Source organism: Grus americana, chromosome 2 (assembly GCF_028858705.1).
Source record: "Grus americana isolate bGruAme1 chromosome 2, bGruAme1.mat, whole genome shotgun sequence".
In the NCBI taxonomy this organism is placed as follows: domain Eukaryota; kingdom Metazoa; phylum Chordata; class Aves; order Gruiformes; family Gruidae; genus Grus; species Grus americana.
In genome coordinates, this window is record NC_072853.1 from 39115332 (window position 1) to 39140584 (window position 25253).

General features: G+C 39.4%; 1 protein-coding gene across 4 annotated transcripts in view; it reads left to right on the forward strand.

The window, feature by feature from the left end:
- Positions 1 to 24529, forward strand: part of LOC129203321 (cytochrome P450 7B1) — a 126056-nt gene extending 101527 nt beyond the window's left edge. For all 4 annotated transcript variants that reach the window (XM_054817643.1, XM_054817645.1, XM_054817644.1 and 1 more), the window contains 5 exons: positions 2144 to 2280; positions 8643 to 9239; positions 9684 to 9890; positions 15988 to 16166; positions 20173 to 24529. In XM_054817643.1, the coding sequence (XP_054673618.1) occupies positions 2144 to 2280; positions 8643 to 9239; positions 9684 to 9890; positions 15988 to 16166; positions 20173 to 20469 (1417 nt within the window). In that variant the 3' untranslated portion in view covers positions 20470 to 24529. The remainder of the gene's footprint in view (positions 1 to 2143; positions 2281 to 8642; positions 9240 to 9683; positions 9891 to 15987; positions 16167 to 20172) is intronic.
- Positions 24530 to 25253: the final 724 nt, after the last annotated feature.

Sequence of the window (25253 nt, forward strand, 5' to 3'; positions counted from 1 at the left end):
GAAAGCCGTGTAGCCTTGACACGGTGTTTAACAGTGTTAAGCTTATTGCTGCTGAGCTAAACATGTCTGAAGCGAACGATGACCCTCACGTCTTTGCGATAGCAAAATGTCTCCCTGATGTGATCCCGCAGACTTGGAGCATTAAGTTAATTTTCCCCTGGATTTCTGAGCTGCCGCCTTTTTACCCGGCAGAGAGCTTGTGAAGAGTACAGCTTCTGACCGAATGACAGAACGTGGAGGGTGAAATTAGATGCATTCAATTAGAAGATGACAAAAAGCCTATCTAAATATTTGTCAGGATGCTACTTACGGGGCGTAGCGTCCAGCCTGGGAAGTGAAAGGCGACCGCTCCTGGGACTTAATAGTCTGGGGGGGGAAAAATGGGTAAATCATCCAGATTCTTTGCGGGCTTGGAGGAGATAATTGAGGGTATCGAGTGGGCTGTTATGCTTCCAGGGCTGGTGATCCCTCTCGTGTAATCTCAGATTAGTTCTTTTCTTGTATTCACTTAATAGAGAATTAACCATTACAAAGTTTTCTGGACCACTTGAGTAAGTAGTGTTGTTATTTGACTGCTAGGGGATGGATAATGCAGTCGTTTATGGGAAGTATTGAAAAAAGAGCGGCTCCACCTTCTCCGCAATTAAAAAAAAAACCCCAAAACAAACAAAAAAACCCCACCAAAACCAAACCACCAGAAAACAAGCAAACAAAACCCCAAAGTCACAAAACCCAAAGAAAGGAAAAAGCCAGGGCAAACATGTCGGCTGTGAAATTGGAAATTGTCAGGTTTGGACCAGAAGGTTTACTGGCTTTCCAGAGGACAAAGGAATGTTCTTGAAAACTAACATTCCTAATTCGTAGTCAGTTAAACAGAAAGAGCGTGAGATATGCAACTTGGTTTGACCACATCTGTTTATCTGTAAATTAAATTTATAGCAACTTTTTAAAGTAAGAGAGCAAATCCTTGGCTTGTAATTCCCTGCTCAGAAAGTTTTAATTAGGAAAATAAAAAAAGTTAAATACAGCATATCTTGTTTACCTTTTTTTTTTTCTCTTCTTTTTTGTTACAGCAGTTCAAGGGAGAGTGTGGCTATGACAGGGTTAATCCAGCTATATAAAAATCCATGCTGTGTATGATAGTAGTAAAGCTTGTGATCCCTTGATCTTTGATTAGATCCAAGCTAGTAAATATCTTGTGTTTAATCAGAATGAGTTGTTCTGCATGTAGTATAAGTCACCTTCACAGATGGGATGTAGCAGCAGAGTTGTTCGCGAATATTTGTTTTAATCCTTTCCAGAGCAAGCACGCTTTATGTTTCTTTGTTGTAAATCAGATTCTAGCAACTAAAGACCAGAATGAAGGAAAGACATTTACTTGCAGTCAGGAATAGGACAGTGTGGGAACCTTTTTTCGTTTCTAAAGAAAAATGTAACTTATTAGAATCTTAAAAGGTATTTTGTACTATTCCATAAACATAGCTAACACACCATGGCTGCTTTTTTAGACTGGAATGCAAATATCATTATCTAGAATTTCATCTTAAACTGTTCATACACATTTCTAGCTTAGGAGACTATAAATATATGGAAACTAAGATTTATTATGGTAAATGTTCGGCCTTTATTATTATTCTATAGTTTAAAGATATTTAGTTAGAATGGGAGCTGTTCTGTGTGCTGGTAAACTGAAATTCTTAAAACGTTATCTGTAAGGCTAGTTTTTTTTGTGTGGTATGTCAGCGTCCTATTTACCTAAATCTGTCATAATTGCCTTCCAATACATCTTCCTCTGACACGCCAAATATTGAAAATGAGAGGACTCTTTGCTGGGAGATTTTCTACCGAATGTCATTTTTCTGTGTTCATAACTTGATGGTAATAACTGGACGACCTGTAGTTAAATGCATCTCAATTTCTCTCACTTATTTTTCCTAATCACCACGCAGAGCCTTCTGTGCTCAGAGGTGTGATTAGATTTAACCTGCCATCATATCTGAAGAACTTTCTGTACAACATATTATACATTGCAAGAATTATATATGTAGATGGTGAGTCTAAGTGTAATATATAAATAGATATAAAGATGAGTTGCTGTCATGCCAAAGTTAATTCCTGATTGTTCTTTTTCTGTTTTTAACAGGAAGACTGGAGAGCCCCCACTAATAAACGGCTGGATTCCTTACCTTGGGAAAGCTTTGATTTTTAGAAAAGATGCTTTCAAATTCTTACTGGATCAGCAAAAGAAACTTGGAGATATTTTCACTGTACATATTGCTGGTGAGAAATATTTTTGTATTTCTTTTGATTTTTTTCCATCAGTGAAGTTAAATACTAATTCAAATGTTTAATCTAGAATCTTACTTAACCAAAAACATTTTTGTGTAGCATAGACCAATAAAAATTACTGAAATTCACATGTATGATACGCATAATAATTATCCATAGGATATAATTATGAGCACATAGATTTATATACAGCTATAGGTGTATATATTGACAGAATTTGTAGGCATGTAATGTATGAACATAGATTTTGCCAGCACATTTAATTGTGTATTGTTGTTTTTTTTCCTAAAGAAGGGAGAACTAACATCATCTTGACACCGCACAGAAAAATATCAGATTAAATTTAGAAAACACTTAAGAAAAAAAGTGCAGAATATGTTCTCACACATTTTACAACTGGTTGACAGGAACACAAGGGAATGAATGACACATTGACTCAGTGATACAATCAGAACTGGAACACAGAAACTTCCCGTTGCCAGCCTCTTACTCTGATCATGCTTACTGAAAATAACAATATAATAAAGTATGATATAACCTTGCTGCTTTCTGTATTTATAGCTGTATTACTACACTAGCTTGAATACAAACATTTGAGTGATTTCACGTAGATGCTTAGCTGTACAAGAGAAACATAGAATGAAACTGGAATCTTGAATGAAACTTAAACATATAAATTTACGTATATGTATATACACATACAGACAGATGTACTTTTTATTAAAATCAATTTAAAATCCACTATTTTCCTCTGTTCAGAAAAGGACAAACTCTTATTAGTGTAGGTGGATGTAATGGATCTTTAGCCCCTTTACATGCTGATATCCTTGTTCAAATGATCAACTTTAGATTTAAGTCTATCTCAGTTTTAGCTGTTCCTGTATTTTTAGGGATTTTCAAGTAAAAATGTAAAGTATAAAGTTTGCTTTGTAATTTCATGGCAGTAGCATCAGCTTTATATTTCCATATAAATAATATTTTGCAATAAAATTAATTTTTTTCTTCAAATGCAATTAATTACATTGCAAGCCGTGTGTTTAATTAATAATTTTTTTCTTACTCTTAACAAATCTGTTCTTTTTTTTTTTCCTTTGGAAGAACATTTTTACTGCTGTTAAATGTGTGATTTTTTTTTAATTCATTCAGGGTTTTTTCCTTGGGAAACTAATATGATCAGGTTTCTTCCATCTTGAAAGCGAGTTTGACGCATTACAAGACCAACTTTTGTTGAAATACCGTCCTTTTTATTGTTAATGTACATTCACACTATATACAGTCATGGCTTCTTACGAATAAAGATTGCTAATTCAAAGACTACCCTAGTACATTCATAAAACCAGATACAGTCGTACTTCAGAATCCTTAATGTGTTTAATCAAATATTTATTTCTGTTTCACCTCTTTATTATTTTATGCAAGACTATGTTTAGAGATTTGTGTGTTTAAGTAATCTATGAGTGTAATTTAGTTTCACAAATTTCTATTTGCATGCTAAACAAAATTCCATTTCAACTAATCTCCCTGTGTTCAGGTATTTTGAGGAAGCCTTCCTTGATAAAGACTGAGGTAAATGGAGTGAGTTCTGGATATCATTTCAGCCTTATGCAGGGAAATCTTTGATTTTGTGAATTTGTCATATCGGAGATATCACCTTAAGTTCTCTTTTTTCGGTATAAAAATACTGACCGTCAAGACTTCACTAAGGAGAAACAGTTTGTCATCCACAAGTCACGGAAGAAGCCAAAGCTAGTTAGTACCTCCTATCATGTCCTGATCCGAAGACGCACAGGGTTTCTATATGTCCTACTGATTTGACAAAGATGATGCTTATAAGTTCGGCAAACATAGCGTAGCCTGTTGTATATGGACTATCATTACTTTACCCCCGGTGCGTGTCTGAAGGTCCTGTCAAGAAATTCTATCAATAGATATTGTTCTAATTATTGGTTCTCAAACTAGTTCATTTGGAAAATGCGGAACGATGCTTGGAGTTTCTGGCATTGCCCCGTACCGGTAATGCGATTTCGCTGATTGTACTTTCCTACGTGATGAGCAAATGATTGTCATCCCTAAAAGTCGCAAGGGACATGGATGTCATCTTAATAAAGAAATTAAAAAGCACATCTTTCTATGAGAAACAATGTAAATTCCTGACCTGTCGCAGAAAATAGTTCTCTAATTGGTTTTGTGTGGTGGTGCAGCAGAATCGTTTTCCCCAAACGTCATGCCGGCGAAGCACCACTGTACATCATTGTCAGCAGTTCAGCAGAATCTCCCTAATAAGAGGACGATTACGTAAATGCGATAGTCTTCAAAAAAAAAAAAAAAAAGAGAGAGAGAAAAAGGGAAAGAATAAGGAGCGGAAAGAGAGATGAGAGATAGTCTGTTGTGTTGAGATGATCGTACTTCCCAAGCCAACCTCTCTGCTTGTTAAGGGTCGGCAGCAGAGGCAGACGGCTCGGTAAGAACTAAAAGAGCTTGAAAGAGCAGTTTTGTCATTGTTTCTCAGGATTAAACTTTGTCTCCTTTTCTTCACAAGTTACTGGGAATGATACCAGACCTTACAACACTCTCTCTGAGACTAACTCTTAATAAAATAACCTTAGGTTTCTTTTCTGAGGACACTTGCCTTGTAGAATATTGCTACTAAGTCATTCTTTTCTTTTAAATCACGATACACCTACAGTAGCATATCACATTTTTCTCTCTTAGGCAAAAGGTAATTTACATTAGCTCCTTACCAAGCTGAAGCCTGCTGCAAGCATTACTGAAATAACATCCATCATTAGATGCCATCTGAAATGCTTGTCTTTCATCATTAGCATTAAAAAGCTCCAGAATGCATTATTAGAGTAATTTCTTAACTATCATACAAATACTGGCTTCTGTGCTCAGATTTACCAAAGTTGACAATTTTCATATTTTCCACATCAATCTTCTATTTCTAGGAGACTGTATAAACTAAAGGGAGAAAACCAGGCTATTTGCAGCATGGGTGTAATGCAGACTGAAGGATTGGATGGGGAAGTATAAATTCTCTGTAGCCATATTTAAAAAAAAAAAAAATCAGAGGGGTTTTTACAGAAACAAGTATACATCTCTTATTTTGACTTGTTTCTATGGTACTAAATAAAATAGCTCAGTGGCTTAAACTGTTGGGATTTGGAGTGTGGCGCTTCTGTATGGACATGTCGTCTTAGGTTTTTTGTGTTGAATGAATTTTTACAATCTAACAAGGAAAGACTTGGTCCCCAGTGGTTTCTATATAAATACCTTCAATATTTAAGGCTTCCTGATTTGTGGGGCATGTGATATGCCTTCACTTTTGGCTGATCTGGCATTTACCTTTACCGGTACTCCGATGGAAACTCCTGAGCATGGAGATTTTGGTTCAGTTTCAGAAAAGGCTACTATTAAGAGGTGGTTCTTGGCATTAGCTGCAATGGAAAGGCATGGGAGGGGAGGGAGGAAGCTGCATTTTAAAGTACCAAATAATAACTGGAAACTTTAGCGAAGATTTGCATTTGTTGGTCTCTGACACCACGAGGGACAATCAAGTGGGAAGAGACCTCATCAGGGACAACGACAGGATTTAAAAAGCAAAATTGAGCACCATATTGACACTTACAAAATTTAAAATCATAACTTGAGGTGAGAAAGTTTGTTCCAGTTCGGATGTTTGCTGCTCAGGGTAGAGGAGGTGTTGGGGCACGGTTTTGTAATTAGCAATCTGTTCCTGTATGGAAGAGACTGGGGTAACCGGTGTAGCCGCGTAGTGCATCTGTGTGCGAGGATGACTGTAATTGCTAAAGGCTCCCATACCCACTCTCGCAGCAACAACTTACTAACTGCAGTTAATTAGCTCTAGATTTTAGTCTTTTTCTAATTAAGAGATCTAAAATTAGATTCTTGGTGAGGTACGTAAACAAGCTGCCTTTGTTATAGAGGGTTCTGCTTTTCTGACTATACAGACCTTTACTAAATGCAGTAACAAAAGTATTTTGCTTTCTGTGTTTATATATATTGTTGACTTGCAGTGATGTGATGTGGAGCCTGAACTGATTCTACAAAATAAATTATATTTTGGTACATACTTACTTTTTGCTACCAGGAACCTGATGAGAATAATAAAAATCAGGATCTGTGATATTCTGTTTTGCAGAGATTTTTTTTTTTCCAAAGTATGTGCTAGTGTTGAGTGAGTTTTGATTTAAAATTATTACTAAAATACTTTGTTTGTCTGAAAACTCATTTGCTGAAAATCCTTTTCTTACTTAAAAATTATAAGAATTGATGTGCGTTTGCTAAGTGTCTGATTAAAGATCACAAAGGAACTCATATTTTGCATCAGAAATAAGCAGATGGTGGACAGATGGTTTAAATTAATATTAATTAAAAATCTTAACTTAAATTGTTTACCCTGTAAACGCAAAGTTAGGAAGCCAGCTTTCATCTTTAGGGTTAATAACACTCCAAATCTATTTATTAAAAATTGCTCCAATGGGTATTCTTTCCAAGCTTTGATCGCAAAGATGGTAGCCTCCGTAAAGAGCATGGCAGTGGGTGAAAGCTGGAAAGAGAGAGCAATTCTAGGACTCTTAATAAAGATATTTTTGAGGTCGAGACTAAAAATTCCTGTCGGTCTCTGTGATCTGGGAAGGAAGAAATGGTCAGAAGAGAGGACTAGGAATTCAGGATCTCTTTTTCATGCCAATTTCTCGATATATTTATTCTTTAAAAATTAATTTACACCTATGATTGATTATGTTGCAGAAGAGCAAACTCTATGAGTATCTTAAAAACCTCCACACGCTGTTGACAAAAAAGGGGGTCAAATTCTGTCTCGATTTATCTCTTGTGTTTCCTTACTGGTTCACTGAGATTACAGTAGATGTAATCTGGGGGGAAATTATGGCAGCTGGTAATTGCAGAGGAAGTCCGGAGCACACCCAGATTTACCATAGAGCACTGTGTGTATATACAAGTCAGAATACAGAATAACTATGATAATTCAAATATCACTATATGGTAACCATGGATACTTGTTGACATTTTTAGTGGTAGTGACTACTTTATCTCAGGACATCTGTCACAGAGCCAAATTTGGTCCTCAGTTAAGCATGTAGTGTTCCCATTAAAATCAAAGGAGATTTGTCCCTTTACTGAGACAGAATTAGAGTGTAAGTGCTGGGAGCTTTGCTATTTTCCAGAGTTTATAACTGGGATATCTCACAGAGGATGTGTACATTTTAATGGGTACCCTTTTTCCCTAATGCACCTCTCCATTCAAGTTAAGAATCAGGAACTCTAAATTTAGACTTAACATGGGAATCATCTATAAAGAGTTAAGATTTAATCAAGCTTTGGGAGCGTTAGCTTTTCGATTCATGATAGTTCACCAAAATGCTCTTCTTCAGTAGTTGACTTAAAGTTTAGGGAGAAATTGCAGGATTTTTTCTGCCATGGGCAACTTGAAAAAGCATCAGACTTGATGCGATCTTGTCCCTCTGTACAAGCAGCTGAAGGCACGGCTGCGTCACCACATTAAGTGCCTCGGGAAGGGTAGGAAGTTGTTGGTGCGTGGTGGCACAATGGATGGTAGCGCTGGGGCAGTGTGTACCCCAAAATAGCACCCCTGTTACACATGGTAGCCTGCTCCACTGTAAGAATGGCTTCAAAATCAAATCCTAAGGTAGTCATTTTACTGATGCTAAGTGCATTCTTAACAAAGAGTTAGCAAAACTTGAGGAAAAACAACAGATGTGAGGCTTTAAATGCTGGGGGGTTGCAATGTGCAGTTAAAGCCATAACCGGCAGATTTTGAGTCTCTGTGTCATCTGCTTGAAGAAAAGCTGCCTGGTTGGCATGTTTTCCACTCCAGCCCCCACCTTCACTTTCCTCCATGCAGGTGAAATGTTTCTTCCTTTCTGCTAGTGAAGACCTACAATTTTCAAATGCTGCTACAGCTCTACATTGTATTTTCCTGAATTATACCAGAGTATTAAATGATTTGTTCCAGAGTGCCACAATGGCAGGTCATGCCCTACTGTTGGCAAAACCAGTAGCTCAGTCTACATGGAAATGGCTTCACGCTGGTTTTAGAAGAGCCGTAAAAGTGTACACAGGTGAAATCTGCATCCTGGCAAAGAGAATCTAAATAAAACTTGTTGCATCTTCTTTTCTTTTTCTTTTTTTTTTGGCTTTGCAGATTTCTTCACAGATCTTTGCTTTGGGGATTTTCTGCATGCTTTTCTTCTAGCTGTTGGCGGGGCTTATTTTCTTTCTTACTTCTGAAAGTGTCACCAGACTATAAAAGTGCACGTGTGTCTATTTTTTTCTTTTCTTCTATTCAGGTAGATACATTACCTTTATCATGGACCCATTTCAATATGTCTATGTCATCCGAAATAGCAAGCAACTTGAATTTCATGAATTTGCTGATAAAATGGCTTCCAAAACTTTTGACTACCCTGCCTTATCGAATGGAAAATTCCCTGATCTCAAGGAAAACCTCCACAGAATCTACCAGTATCTACAAGGCAAGCCTTTGGATATCATTTCTGACCACATGATGAAAAATCTCCAGGATATATTTGAATGGAAATGCTCACAAGCAACAGATTGGGAAACAGAAAAAATGTACAAATTCTGCTGCTCTGTAATGTTTGAAGCCAGTTTTGTAACACTATATGGAAGAGTTCCTGCTGCAGATGGCCACAAAGTTATTAGTGAAATCAGAGACAAATTTATCAAGTTTGATGCCAGCTTTCCCTATTTAGCTGCAAACATACCAATTGAGTTGCTAGGAGCTACCAAGAAGGTTCGGAAGGAGCTTATACATCATTTTTTACTTCAGAACATGACAAAATGGCTGGGAGGGTCAAAAGTGGTCCAAGCCAGACAAGATATATTTGAGAAATATGAGCTGCTTGGAGATTATGACAAAGCAGGTAGGAAACTTATGAATGATTGCTTGTCTAAAATAAAATAATTTACTATAGACCTTTGAAATAAAAAGGCAAAATGGCGACCTTGAAATTTTTTTATGTTCTTTCTAATTGGCTAATGATAAAATGTTTTACTCTGAAACAACCCTCTATGATAATTGATTTTTTTTTTGTGCTGAGGTGGTAAAACAAGATACTTAATGGTGATAATGAGAAAGATTATAACTGAGCTGCATTGCCTCCCCTTATTCCCCCCACCCCCCCCGACATTACATTTCAAACTATTCTCATTAAGCAGAAAATTAGACTTCAGAAGCCTATTGGTCCTCATTAGCATTCACTGATCCTTGGCTGGGTCTGTGTCCTAACATCTTTTAATTAGCACACTGCAAATCTAATCAGTGTAATAAACGCTATTAATCTTCCTTTTCACTTATTTTCTCCCAGCACATCATTTTGCCTTCCTGTGGGCCTCTGTGGGAAACACGATTCCAGCTACATTCTGGGCCATGTATTATCTTCTGCGGCACCCAGAAGCTCTTGCAGCGGTGCGTGACGAGATTGACCATTTGCTGCAGTCAACAGGTCAAAAGAGAGGGCCCACGTATAACATCCACCTCACCAGAGAACAATTGGACAACCTGGTCTACCTAGGTAATTTATTTTTATCTGTTAGGAAGAAAAGAGGGGCTCTCCCGGCAAACTGGGTTTATCACTCATTTCTGTTTACTGAGAAGGTGGAGGACACAGCTGCCTAATTGACATAATAACACCCATTTACATCAATTATAAATTATGTAGTTTATAGCTGTAGATACTCTCATTGCATGTAAACATTAAAGCCTAGGTAATTAACTATGCAAGGTATGCAAAAGGCTAAATCGAAGCTTTGCAATTATTTGAAAAAAAGTTGATGCCTATTAAGTTGTTTGATTCTGAGCATCTGCCGAAGTGTTAATGCATTTCAAATACTTTTCTGTGGTACTGCCAAGAAAGACCCTTTTCTGAAATTAAAGTGGGATAATGTATTTAAACTGCAAATGTAATTTTTTCACAAGCAGTTCCTTTCTTTTTCTCTCTAACAAAACAAAAAGACTTCTAAAGCAGGCTTCAGCTGAGCAATGCCTCTGAACAAAATATAAGAAGGTAAAGCCTTACACAGTAGAAATGGCATTTCCAGTATTGAAAAAAGTACCTTGATTCAAAATAAGGGAGCTTTAAGTGAGATGCAGATCTTCCAATTCTAGATCAGTGTTGCAGAAGGAGACCTTTGCCAGTTGCCATTAGAAGCAGTTTGATCCAGGAGCTGGATAGGCCTTGAGAGCATCAGCTCATGGTTTCACTGCATTTGCTAGTGCATGGGCACAGGCAAGATAAATGCTAAAATTAGCCCAAGGGAGGAGAGAGGGTGTAGGGGGTAGGAACGTAACCTTTAAGCATCTGAACGTCTCCATAGGTAGTGGTAACAGGACAGATAAGACAGACAACAGCTGAATAAAAGCATAAAGGTTCAATATTCCTCTATTTTTAAATATTGAAACCAGTCCCCTGTTAAAACTGAGCTCATGTCTATATGTTTTGTTAACTCATGACCTGAACTGATGATGCTCCACTCTTAAAAGAAGTGGTGTCAAGACAGGGTGGTGGAGCAGTACAGTCTCTAGGCTTGATTTGGGTATAAGAGCTGCCATTCTCCAGGACCATCCTGTGTGGCAGGTATCAAGAACCTGTGTTCAAACTTGAATTGTTTCTCATAGTACAAATATAAAGTCAAGATTGATCCGGTTGCTTTTTGTTAGAGCATTAATGTTTATCTTCTGTAGCATGAATCTAGTAAGTTGGTTTCATCTGGAGTCACGGCTGTTTTGATGCAGATTTCTCTCTAACTGCTGGAGAGGTTGCTTTTGAAGCAGGGGAGATATCTGATGACACGAACACTTCTGAAGAATAACATGGCATTCTAAGCATTTAATCTGCTTTTAAGGAACACAAGCAAAATTGCTTTGCATCAGTTAGCATCCACCAAAAAATAATAGAAAAGGAGCGTTACTGAGCATCAAGAAGATCAAGAGATAATTTATTTTGTGTTTGGAAACCAATATGGGAATGGCAAGGAAAAAAAAAAAACCAAAAACCCAAAGCACCCCAGAAGTGTAGGAATAAGGAAAATAAAAGCATGTACTTCACTAAAACCATCTGGTGCAAAATTGTATGAACAGTTTAAAATATTAACTGTGTCATTCCTCTGCTGCTCCTTGAAATCTTGAAGTACCTTGGTAACATTTGATTTATGTGTTGAGAGGAAAGTGCCACATCCTACTTTGTAGTATTCTTGTAACACTTTTGTTAAATTTTATAATCGCGTTAAACGTAATGTGGTATGAACAGAAGCTAGATTTCAATTCTTCTGGCACTTAAGTCATAAAGGCCTGGATACTGTCCCATAAAATAATAATATAGAAAAAAAACCTGTGCCATAAGAGAATTAAATTTATGCTTCGGTGGAAAAGGTTGTTTTGTTAATAAATGTGTAGGAGGGAGAGAGGTCCCAACTGCATTGCTCGTGCACCAAAAATCCCCGCGTCGCGGGGGGCTGTGGGCCAGCACCGCCTCTGCCCTTGCAGCTCACTGGCCCCAGCCGCCGAGACCGAGCTTTTCCTCTTCCCACTCCCCCTGGGCCAACCCAGGGCACAGAAAACCGGGATTTGTGTCCCTGCTCTCGAGTAAGGCAGACCAGGTGGGATTCTTGTACGTTCATCACCTTGTCATCTCATTCTCCTGTTTTAAGTGCTCTGATTCTCCATCCTCTTTTTGGCCTACTATAACAAGAGCCTTTTTTTGGATTCCTCATGCAATGGAGAACAAGCAAGAGTTGCTACAAAGCCTTTCTCAGGCAGCAACGTTGTCATTATGGTCAGATTCTTTGGGTCTAGGGAACAACATGTCCTGATTTAATTCTAAATTCAAAGCACAGGTATGTGATTTTTTAAAAAAGAAAAAAAAAAAAAGCTTTCAACCCACAGCAAAACTAGCAAATTTTGGCTCTGATTATTTTTCCCAATGGCATTTCTGGGGCGGCACACTTTGTTTTGTCTACGTAAGACTTTTCCTGAAACCCAAGCGCGCATATTTGTGTGCACAGAGTAACATACATTATTAGTCGTTATGGCTCACAACGGAGCTCTAATATGGTAAATGACACATGAGAATGGTCTGTCGGTTTTTATGGTTATAATGGAAATGCAAAGGGTAAAGCAGAGATATACTTAGTGCATGTTTAATGCTAGGCATGTTTAGTCAGTTCGTTTGTTTAATATTAGTCCGTTCATTTATATGGTGAAGTATTCTTGCCCCAGGTCATTGTTGAATCCCAGATATTTCCTGCAAAAAGAGCACAGCTTGAAAAAAATGTTTCGTACACAAGAAAGGGTAGGAACCCAAAAACAGCTAACACGGAGTGTGTAGTCGTAACGCAAATGCTAAGCATTAAAATTGTTGGTTGGATTGAGAGAGATGAATACATTTTCCAGGAATGGGCTGGGCAGTGCCATTTAATTCTTAGTAAGATGCAAATTGTACTTGTTTCAGATCATCGTTTGTGTTGGCACACCGTGATGCCTGTGGGTAAATGACCCCCCCCAAAATATTTGCATATTCGATAGCTATTTTCCTACAATACACTCTAATAATTATAGTGCCCTATTACCTGCTATGTGCTAGTGTAAAATTAACAATCCATTATGCACAATAAGTTTTATAAAACATTTACAGATAGAGATCATGTTTAATTAAAATTAACTTGCCTACGAAAGCCAAATGCACTTATGATTCGCAATGACCTTTTATTACCTGCAGTCCCTTGTTTTGGCTGGATGATTGACAGCTTGCTGTTTGGCTACCATGTTGTATTTCAGCTGACAAGACTTTTCATTTTAACTCAATTTGCCTGCCTATCACAAGCTGGTGGCAGGCCAGGCTCAAGTCACCCAGCTTTGCCTCAGCAGCTTGCTCTATTTCTCATTAGTACGCATTTATTCAGTGGAAATTGGAAGACAAATGCTTGAAGGCATGTGAACTAAGTATAGCAAATTAGGGTTTAAAGACTGAATATTTATAAGTATATTGAAACAGTTTAAAAAAAAAATCTAGAATGAATTGGAAGCTGAGTGCTAGCTTTAGTATAAGAGAAACGAAGAGAGAAGTGGGAGGATTCTAAGAATAACAATACTATGAGAGAGATATCTCTCTTTTTTTTTCCCTCTCTCTCTCTAGAAAATATGTAAAATCTCTCTGACAACACCTTATCAAACAACAGCCTGGCTTCTTTATGTAGCGCTCGCACAGTGAAGTTTAGCATCTCGTGTGTGTAAGAAGGGGGGAAAAAAATGAGGGTCATGTTCATTTGCTGCTTGGTTATCCCTTGGTATGCTTTAAATTGCCTTGTTTGTTCGGCACAAGCACAGAAACAGATGTTGCTCTACCGTGCTGGATAATTTACTGTATCTCACGGTGCAGAATGGAAGGCCTCCCAAGCTACCCAGCTGGTCTGTCAGCGGCGATGGCTGGTGTCTGCTGAACTATGACAACTGCAAGTAAAGGCTGCAGTTTTATTGTGCAGTTGTCATTCCTCTCAATGTATAGCTCCGGCATTTGTGGAAAGCTGACTGTCTATTTTTTTAATGTGAGCCTGCAAAGCCATATAAGCTCCATTCTCCTTTGTTGATCATAATGTGACTCATTACTTTTGTCATCTAATGATTATCGGCATGATCGCTCAGAGCGAGAGCCAAGCTCGCCTTCCACACATAACTGGTACTGGAAGGTAAAACAGATTTGTCATTTATGATCTGACCGCTAAGCCACACTTTGTGCTCCATTATTGTGATTAACTTCTGCATAAGATATGCTGCCCAATTGTCATTTGGGATCCGGCAGCGGGCAGGGACTGCCGCGCTTTCTGGGAGGATGTCCGCCGATAGGATGTGACCGCATCGCTTGGGCGGTTAAACGTAAACCTGCTATTTCGCAGCAGCGCTTTAATAATTATTTTTCTTTGGGTTTTTTTTTTCCCCTCCTTCCCCCTTCCTCATTTTGTTTCTGTTGTCGCTACGTATGTCACCACCGTTTCCAAATGGCGGACTGGCATGGAGTTACCAGCCTCATTTTGCACAGGTTGAAGACAGTCTGGGAGCGGAGGCTGGACCCTTTCTTCGTACCGCGTAAAGTTTTGTTGCCACAGCGCTGCCAGTTGAAATCTATCGTGTCAGGTGCCTTGTGGCTATCCGCAGTAGAGGCCATCTTCTGGAACCAGGGTTCTTTTCTGGCTTCGTCACCAACAAGCCGATTTGACTCTGCCTGATTATAGTAACGAAGGCAGTCCAAAAGAATATGCACAGACTCACTGTACGTCACATTGAATCACGGCGCTGGCCACACAAAGCTGACCGCAGCCTCATTTCTTTAGACAAATGCATGCTTAAGGAAAAACCTCCTGCAAGAAAGCATCCAGGGCCACTTTATTTGTTATGCATGCTGCACCAGATTTAATTTTTAGTGAAAGAACATTTGTTATTATTTTTTTTTCAGAGGCATCTACACTGGGTAGCTACTGTCTCTAATAAACTAACCTTTTGGGTACAGCAGTTACAGTGCCTTGGTGAACACTTAGAGGAGGCTTATTTGATATCACAGAACATAAATGCAGACACAAATGGATTATTATGTGCAAATGAAACCCTATTTTAGGCTATTTTTCACACTGATGATTAGAAGGAATCAAGTCACATATAACAGCGCCCATACACGCTGGTGGAAAAATAGTCAGTTTTGATTACAAAGTGAGAGATGCAGCCCTAGACAGGAGCTACATGCTGATATACATGCTATCAGAATGATTTATGCAAATTATGCATATTATTCCCAAAGGAATTCCTCCTCAAACTGCCAGGATAAATTGCCGGAAATTAGCCATAAAATCTGTCGTGCTAGGAGCAAAAGGTGAAGGCCACTGGGAAAGCAAGGACATTCAGCTTCTGGAGCCTTCCAGGATGTGATGATGGAGACAGAAATCTTGCTTTCCCTAAGCCTGAAAGGACTATGTTTTGTTTTCTCTTGGCCAATTAAAAGTGTCTTTCCCTCTTAAAATTACCAGGCAAATAATGAATTGCTTTCATTCACTCTGACCATAACAGACACTATTATTTGGCAGGGTAGCACACTGAAAAGAAAATAAATAAATTTAAAAATCCTCAGAATGACTAGAGAATTAACAAGTGAAATGACATTTTCTATCATATAGTCCTGCCATTACATCCAACAGCTTTGAAAAGGCAAGCTAAATAGCTCCCTGGATGCTTTCACTGGTATTTGCTTGCAACCTCCAAAATGTATGTAAATGCATAAAGCGTTCATGTCTTTTGATTGTGGTGTTTTCAACGTGATGCCTGAATAATGACTTTCCACCCAAGACTCGGTGCTGCCTACAGCCGACAGGATTTCTCAGCACCATCAGTGAGAATCACATCGGGAGGTTCAGTGTGGTGGCTCCCCGCCCCAGCCCTGCGGGGTTGTTTATTGCCTCCTCCTGGTCTCTGCTTTATGTTTGGTTTGGGGGGGGGGTGTTCCCTTTTTTTTTTTCCTTCAGCTTGCCCTACTAAACCTTTCGAGATTCAGCAGCTGTAGCCATGTATAACTTCCAATCACCTCCCATATTTCTGATGCTTTCCCCCTCTCCGCTTTTGTTTAATCACAGAGAGTGCCTTAAACGAGAGTTTACGAATGTGCTCGTCCTCCATGAACATTCGCATCAGCCAGGAGGATTTTGTTCTCAAGCTTGAAGGGAATCAAGAAGTCGGTTTGAGGAAAGGAGACTGGATAGCCCTTTACCCGCAGATTTTGCACATGGACCCTGAGGTCTATGAAGATCCTAAGGTAAACATTCAGCTGGTGCTACTCTTTCTACTCCAGGCACACCGCAGCAGCCAAGCCTTTTGTGATCTGTGGGGATTTTTTTTTTTTTTTTTTACTGCTGTTCCTTCTTGTGGAACAAATCTTCCTACTTTCAGATGTATTTTCTAGGGCCCTATAGGTCAAAGGATTCATGGCCTGAAGAGAGAAATATGGTGATGAGACTGACTGCGACTGCTTTCAAAGGAATTGACAATTGCACATTGACTACCATAAACTTTAGGCTAAATGTGGGTTTTGTTTGGCAGTGGATCATTTGATACCCAAGGAGGGCTGAATAATAGAAGGTGGTTTAAATAGCAAATAATGTGGGCCATTTAGCTAAGTGCCCCCAAAGCATCATTGACTCTCTGAAGCCCTATAATAGCAGTGTCTTACTTGAGCCTTATGCTTTTTCACCTCCCTTCATAGGGATTCACCCCTTCTTGATCAATTAGTAGAGTGTTGTGAACTTGAGACTGTAAAGCTGTTGCTCTGTAGCGAAGCTCCGAGGGTAATTGTGTCATCTCCTTGTATTTTTCTCTGACGCTGGAGTTAATGAATATCAAAGACTTGAAATTAATCCACCCAGCTTCAGCCTTAATACAGCTTCAGAAGTTCATCACCTGCATGCAAATTGAATAGCCTTCATCTCAGCTAGGTTGCTCCCCCGGATCGCTGTCCCCAGCCCAGGGTGCCACGGAGGAAGAGCGAGGGTGCACGCTGAGGCTGTTAAATGCCTCCTCTGCCTGAGAGGCAAGAGCTCATACCTGATCCATTCCTCATCCACATTTTCCTAAGCAAATGGCTGTCTCCCAGACACTCTGATTTCCATCCTTGGCGTTTGAGCCAAAGAAGAAGGGAACTGTATTTTTTTACATGTTTATACAAAACCCATGTTAGAGGCATTGCTCCCTGAGGCTCTCCCTTTCAGGAATTTAAGGATATGAGGTTGCAGAGGAAAAATGAGATTCAAGTGCCTTGTTGATGTGGGACAGCGTCTCACTGCGCAGGACCTCCAGCCTCAGTGAGAGGAGGTGTGGCACGTGTCGGAGTTAGCAGGAGTAAGGCATAGTCACTGGGATGAACGCTGGAGCCGTGAAAATGAAAATGACATCCAGGAGGGCTCTGCTGGCTGTCTCCACCCAAAAATGAAGGCAAAGCCAGCTGAGAAAATTAGGGGTTTAAAAAATAATCCATATATTGGCAAATAGTTGATTAATATTTCTATCCTTAAAAAGTAACAACTAACAAATAAGCTTTTTCTCATGTTATTCTTAACACTTTATTTTGGAGAACATTATTGATTTGTCAAAAGTCCATCTGTTTGTTTAGGTCCTAGACCAAAAGCATCAGTGTGGAAACTGATCCCCTCCCTTATCCAATAATTGCCGGAATATATTACCATATTTCCATTCCTTGAATGTATCTGCTTAGTATCAGCTCTGCTCAGCTTTCACAGTACAGCTTTAGTTCATATATTCTATCTTTTTGATAGTGAATGAGCAATCCACACATTGCAGTACATTGATTTCAGCACATGGGCCCTCTCGAAAAGTGGGGAAATCACTGTTCTGTTTGGTTCTTAAAATATGCAGTGTGCTTTCAACAATAACTACTGAGGATCAGATAGAGATGGAGAATGAATTTTTTGAAAGGTGCAGTCTTGAGCTTGTCATGTATTTAGGGAAAACTTTCCTGGGAAAACAGGCAGCTTGACAAGATAATTTTGTAGCAATGCTTTTCTCCTGGATACATAAATTTAAGTTCAAGCTATCTTCTGCTTTGGCACCATATTCTATAAGTGTAAGCATATGTTGTTGACCTCTTTCTCCACTCATCAGAGCCTAAATAAATAAGTCAGTTTTCTGTAAAGTGGGTAAGTGAACCCCTAAATCCTAACTCAGCTAGTTATGGAGCTGAGTAAATGAACTCAGCAAATCCCATAGAGTGAAATATCAGGAAACCTGCGGGAAACCCTACACGGTGGCTTCCCAAACAAAGCTAAATATGAGATGTGACAGAGAGAGACTTCTATCAATCACAGGAGATTGCTCAATTTTCAGAATACTCTTCGCAGGCCGTCCACACAGAACTTCATTGCGTGTCCTTGCTCAGTGTCTTCACCTTTTCCTTGCCATCAACCACCCTGTCTCTTCCAAGGAGGCCTTGTGCATGGCTGGAAGTTCCTTTATTGGCAAAAATTAGTCTTTATTTAGCCAGCAAACTGGCTTTTAAGAAAACACTATCCAACCCGAGGGGCTTCAGCAGCACAAGCCTGAGTTTGATGTCACTGTCATTGGCTCCATTCCTGTCTCACGCTTGTTTTCTGCTTTCCCAATTCCTTAGACACCAATTTATTTGTTGTTAAAAGCAATTACAACTCTCAGATGGCTCTTAAGATGACAAAGAAAGCATAAGGTTTGACCCAGTACGTCTATGTGTTCAATACCACAGTTCTTAATTGCTCCAGATGCCAGGAGTGCACCTTGTGGAAATGTTCCAACACAGTGAAGAGCTCTGGGTTGGGTTGGTTTTTTAAGCTATTGCAGTTCATATTTAGCAGTGCTTTTTTAGACCAGCAGGATTTACATTTCAGGAAGTGAATCTTTTTTAAGGAAGAAGTGGTATTCTGGGCTTTCATTTGTTACTGTGCTTCTTCAAATGAAGCAGTAAGTTACCAAGGAAAAAAAATGGCGTGCTTGCTTTTTGCTGGGGTGTTCAGAGCAACTGAAAAGAATTACTTGTCAGTGGAAACACACATATAATCACCTTTATCTTTGGGGAAAATACAGGCCTCTGCCATTTAGAGAAACAAGCTCCTGTTCTTCAACACCCAAAGTTACATCCCCTCCAGTGCACCTAGTACTTGTTTGCTTTCTCATACACCACCTCCCCTGCCACTGTTTTTTCTTGACGGCAAGACCTGCAGTGCATGGTTTTCAGAGCCTGTAATCTAATGGGTAGATCAGTATCAGTGTGTTTTTCATTGTGGTGTGGGGTTTTTTAATCAGTTGAGGTTGGTTTCTGTCTGACTGACTTGTTCCCAGCCAGCTCCAAATGGCTGCTGCTATAGCAGATGTATGCAAAGCAGGACAAATGCTAATGAGTGACCATAAGCAAGAAGTGTCTGTCATTTTTATTCAAAGCATGCAGGAGGATTTTGTAAGTGGTTAATTCGCCGTTGACTGAGTGAGGATGCCAGATCTCCTTCATTCAAAAACATGAATTATCTCTAAACAGGGATCCTGCTATTGGAAAATAGTCAGAAAGATGTTCAATTTATGGAACGTAGGTTACAAGCGCAACCTCAAGCCTTACTTGAAAGGGCCTTCTTTATAATGGTCAATCACTGGTGGTTGTCCTGCTTTGCACACAGCTTCCGGAGCAAAACATCTGAAGGTCAGATGTGGCAAATTAAGGACCAACCATCTCCAACTGAAGGGAAAATTGACTGCAAAGCATCGGGTCTGGTTTTCGAATAATCTGCACCACTGGGTGCAAAAGAAGGATGGATTTTGTTCTAGCTTGCAAGAGCAAGATCGGTGCAAAGCATTAATTTATTCATAGGCATTTGCAGAATTTGGCAGATTATCCTTATTCATGATGTATGTACGACACTGAGCGCGTATGATGCTTTACAAGAAAATTGTCCTTCCACTAAGGTTCATTGTCCCTGCTACAAAGCGGTCAAAATCTAATTACAATCAATATAGGCCAGACAGTGGATGAGACATGGAAGTTGAAGGAGCTTGATGTAAAAGAGCTAAGCTAAGTAAGTGGATTTAAGGAGTGTTCTTTGCAGGGAAGATAATGTGAGTTAATGAAACTTGAGGGAACCAACTGAAAAAGAGAAGCTGTCAGCTCCTTGTCTTCCTCTTTATCTTATTTTCTGGGTTTCAGAAGCGTTACTGTTGTGCAAACAAAGCAACTCTTGTAACTGCCTTGTTAGATATCACGCTCTCTCTCTCACTTTCTCTTTTATTTCCAGGAGTATAAGTTTGATCGATATATAGAGAATGGCAAGAAGAAAACCACGTTCTACAAGGCGGGAAGAAAACTGAAGTATTTCCTAATGCCCTTTGGCTCTGGGATCAGCATGTGTCCAGGGAGGTTCCTCGCAATGAATGAGATGAAGATGTTTCTTTTCTTACTATTGGCTCATTTTGATGTAGAACTAGTGGAAAACAAAGCTGTCAGACTTGATAACAGTCGTATGGGCCTTGGTATCCTCCTGCCAGACGTTGATATTGCCTTTCGTTACAAGCTAAGGTCCTTAAGAAAGTGAGCGACTGCCTTTATGCCTTCTACTAATCTCCATGTTTGCTCTGTTTCATCACTCAGCTTTGCATCTTTGGAAACATTTGCTTTTCCCTCGCTGCTTTTACCTCCTTCCTATTTGTTTCTAAGGAGAAAAGCCCTTGGGCTGGAGGTAGATATCAACTGCAGGGACATGGAACCTCAATTTGTCCTGCCTGAGTTGTGAGTAGTGAGGCGAGATGACAAGAGTTTGGCCAGGTAGATAGCCCAACGTCCCTACAGGACGGACCCCCATACTCTCAGCCATGAGTTGAGTAAGATTTATAGGGAGGATGACATCAAGCTGAATCAAGGCCATTTATATGGGAAACAGGGTCAGCAGCCCTCTGTCACAAGGGTTCCCCCTTGTTAGATTGGGAGCTCTTATATACCCACCATCTGGAGGCATCTCTGCATCTGCTCATAGAAGCATAATAGCAAGAAAGGGGGGAACTTAATTCCAGGGGATGAAAGAATTTTTAGTGATTATTATTCTAATTTCTTATTTACTTTGCTCCCTTCATCATCTTGAGTGTCTTAGCCCTTATTTGGGAGATGTGTGGGGTGGTGGGGGATGATTCGCAAGATTGTCTTACTGGCAACACATTTTTGAGTTCAGTTTTATGTACTGAGGGTGAATGTTTTTCTTTTTTTCTTTTTTTTTTTTTTTTGGTGCAATGCAAAGACATTAAAATCTGTGATTTTCTCCTGTAGTCATTTGAAGTCAGAAGAGAGGTTCTGTTGATTTTAATAGGCTCTGGATGAAGCCTAAATTATCTATTCTGGCTTTTGAGCCAAAAAAGTATATTCTTCAGGGAGAAAATATATGAGCCTGTTTGAAATGATTCTATCATCTCAAAAATTAACTTCTAACTTCTCTTTGTCTCACTGTTTTCCTAGTAACACGTCTATGTGTTTATTTTGGCCATTTCTTGTGTTTGATTGTTTCTCCAAAAAGGCAAAAGAAGAAGAGAGCTTCAAGGGCAAGTGTGGTATCTAAAACTACTTTTTAATAGTGTTTTACTGTGCCTAAGTTATGCATAGGCAGAGTAGTGTGACCTGTGTTTGGAAACCCACTTGTCCATCTACAAATTGGAGAACAGACTCTTCCCTGGGGCCAAAATTTGAGGAAGTGAAAACCCTTGGCAGCCACAGAAGTTATCTGTATACCGGCTGCCCAACCCGCTTCACTGGGTGACCGGCTCTTGTTTCAAAAATGAATTTCCTAGTGTGTGGGATCTGAGATTTTTAGACCCTCTCTTCCCAGCCATCACCTCAGAGACTGATGAGGATTCTCATGGCTGTCCAGTCTCAATTTGCCAAGATGATAATTGTGGTGGGAGAGTGGCCATGTCTGTGGGCCTTGCCTTGTGTTCCCAAAAAACATCTCTTTCTGTTGATGTAAGTCTTTTAAAATCAGAAGTTTTACTCATCTCTAAAGCACTTGATGGCCTATGGATGGAAACTGCTACGTATATACTAAGGATTAGAATTATTTATTGTTATTTGTGTAGAAGCCTGTTTAGTTATTCATGTAAAGTACATACCCTAAATAAGCATCGGCATCAGTAGAAAGGCTTTCAGAGATTGGCACAGCCACAATCCAAATCCTCCGAGGAGAAAATTGTGGTTTTGTGAGATATATTGGATAAACATTTTCTCTTCATATATAATATCAGTAATGTCTACAGTGTTGGAGGATGCTTACATTAAATGGGTTTTGCAGTTGATTAAATGCTTTAACTTTGCTTCAACATTTAATCAACAGCAAAAGCTGATTATTTCTTTGTGCCACAGAATAAAATTTGTTTTTATGGAGAGATTCTGGTACTCAAGTTACTTACTGCTATAGTTACTCTGTAGGAGCTATTCTGTACTCAGCCATAGCTCACAATCCAGTTTGGACATTAGAGCCTAGTTTATTGAGAGAGAAAATGTTGATATCATTACACTGTTGACTGTATTCCATTATTGCCTAAATGTAAGCGGTAAAATGTCTCATGCCATAGTTATGATGAATCTTTCTTTGGCATCCAACTTAGAAACAAACCTGAAGCAACTGCGAAAATAACAGTAGGTATTTGTTTTAAACAGAAGACTTTTTTTTTATAATTGTATTCTATTTTTAGGATTTTGAATTAGAATATCACAGGCTGCTGCATAATCTGGTAGGACGTAATAGGACTGTGCCAAAAGTACATGCAAATCATTAGTAATTTCAGATTAATTGCTGATCAGTTTGTATAGTATCTATTTTGAAATTAAAAGAAAAGCTAGATTGTCTCAAATGGCAAATTAGATCTGTAGAGCATGCTTCCATTTAAAAAAGAAAAAAAGGGTCAGAATCTTTCCCAGGAGTTGCAGGAAACCTCCGTGAAGGCACTCAGAGGCCTTGCGTCAGGGTCGGAGAGCACTCTTTGCACCACGCAAGAGGCCAGCGTTTTGCTGGGATAAAAAAATAGTTGCTCTTTTTGCTCAGGGACCAAAATACTTAAATGTAAAGCAGGGCCTGCCCAGCTTGTCCTGGAACTGTGTCCCTGGTAACCCATGCTCCTGGGAGATTAATTTTGCTGGTAAGCAATGCATCGCTACCTTGGCATAGCCCAGCTGCAGAGGAGGTGAGCCGCACCCCCATGTGAAGTCATGAGAGCTAGAGCAGGACAGAGGAAACGTTAAGCCCTTCTGGTCCATGTACTCAGCAGCTGAGGTGACTTACTGAGAGTCGGCAGCTGGTCTGACCAGGAGTGACTCGGTCTCCGTGGAGCAGGGAGTGAAAGGCCCGGGGTGTCGGTATTCCTGGTCAATAAGCCATAGCAGCACAACAGGATGAGCGGGCGTCATCCCTGGAGGTCCCAGCCGGAGCCAAGCTGGCCACAACGTGCTGTGCCGAGGAGAGCGTGTTTCATGATGTAGGGCACAACGCGGTTTTTGATGGCCTCCTCTGCCACAAAACCCGGGAGCGAACAGCTCTTGGCGTCTGTCACTGGGGCGCTAAGATGGCAAAATCATCTAAGCAGAAAGGGCAGTGCTGTTTGCAAGCGTTCAGGTGCCGGGGGTGTTGCAGGGCCGAGTGGTGGGAGGCAGTCAGACCTTGTGCTTATTTGTCCCTCCTCTCCACTTCAGCAGGGGGTCTGCCCTGCAAGCCCAGCAATGCCTGCGTGTCTCACCCCTGACCCGGTCAGCCAGCAGGCGTGTGAGGGTGCCCCTCGAATTTCTCTGCTGTTCCTCTGGTGAAATGGTGCACTCACGGATCAGTTTGGGATGTGACTCAGCTGGTCAGTACCAGCCTCTGACTGTAAGTTGTCACTGCCTATGGCTGTATTGATAATATCTTCTGCTATTAAAAAAAAAAAATCACATTTTTTCTCATATAAAATAGGTTTATTAAGTCAGTATAGCCCTTTATAGCACCCAAGAAGAAAAGTGAATTCATCATCAACTAATGTGAATGCTAAAATGTTATTTTTTTATTATTGTTCTTATTTTAATTTACAGATGGTATGTTCTCCATTTTCATGCTGGCACTCAGTACTGCTCTAAGCTATTGTAAACTTTTTAAACTGTTACATTTCTTAAAAGACCATGCTAGTCTATGTGTATCTGTTTGCAAATTAGTCTTTCACATCTCTGCCAATATGTCCTAATGTGCTAATATAAAACCATGTAAGAGTTGTTCTTTAGTTTTTGCTTTTAAGCCAGTTGCATGTCACTATTTTTGGCATTGCTGTTTTTATGAATAATTACTGGTCTGTGAATTTCTTTTCTAGAATGATAAATGAACTTTTATTTCATCATTACTGAACTTTCTGACATTCAAAAGATTGTGAATTGCTCTTAATTGTGCAAACTGACATTTTGTATATAGATGAACAAGAGTTAGGTTCTACTTTAATAGTTAATATCCACCACTAAGGCTCTTAGATCAAATAAGGTATATTGTGAATTTCTGATCAAGAAAAGTGAAACTTCATTATTTTACTAACCTAACATCTTAAATGAATTTTGTATTTCAAGGACACAATAAAAATGAATATATCTATTTTAATATTGAATGACTGTCCATAGTATTTTTTCCAGATTACATTTACACTTTTCTCACATATTCACAATCACTGCTTTCATTTTTAAAATTATTTATTCAGCATACCTCATTTTTCTGTTTGTTGACCTTGAAAGGTATTTCTGTAAGGAAAAAACCCTTTAATTCAGCACCGGCACGGAACAGCTCCTTTGAATTTAGGAAATGATCAAGTCTGGTTTACCCCCCATCAAACTTAAGCCAGTTCTTATCACATGGGGGGGGGGGGGGGGAAGTGATACTTCTGACATTCTGAGGACATTATTCAAAACTGGTATAAAGATCTGTAATCCATTAGTGATTCCCAAATACAGCTCCTAGGCTTTTCCTTTTGCAAACCTCTGTGTAGTACGAGATGCACTATCTAGTGTAAAATATTCTGTCCTCTCAGATCATTCATTTTAAAAGGGGAAATGAATGAAAATTGTTACAATATACAGCACTGCACCAGCAAAGCACAACTTGGCTTTCGTAGGTATCACTGTAGCTGCTGAGTTCTACAAGTAGGTATTTAATAGAAGGTTGGACTGTAAAGACATCAGTGTTTCTTCATTCCTTCATGCAGAAATGTTTGTCAGGTATGTCTGTGAGGGTTGTTGAAGATACGTTCTAGAGAAGATAGACCTGCAGCATTTTTCTGGGTTTGATAAATGTGTTTGTAACTGTGCAATTGCTTTAACTCTAGATTATACTAG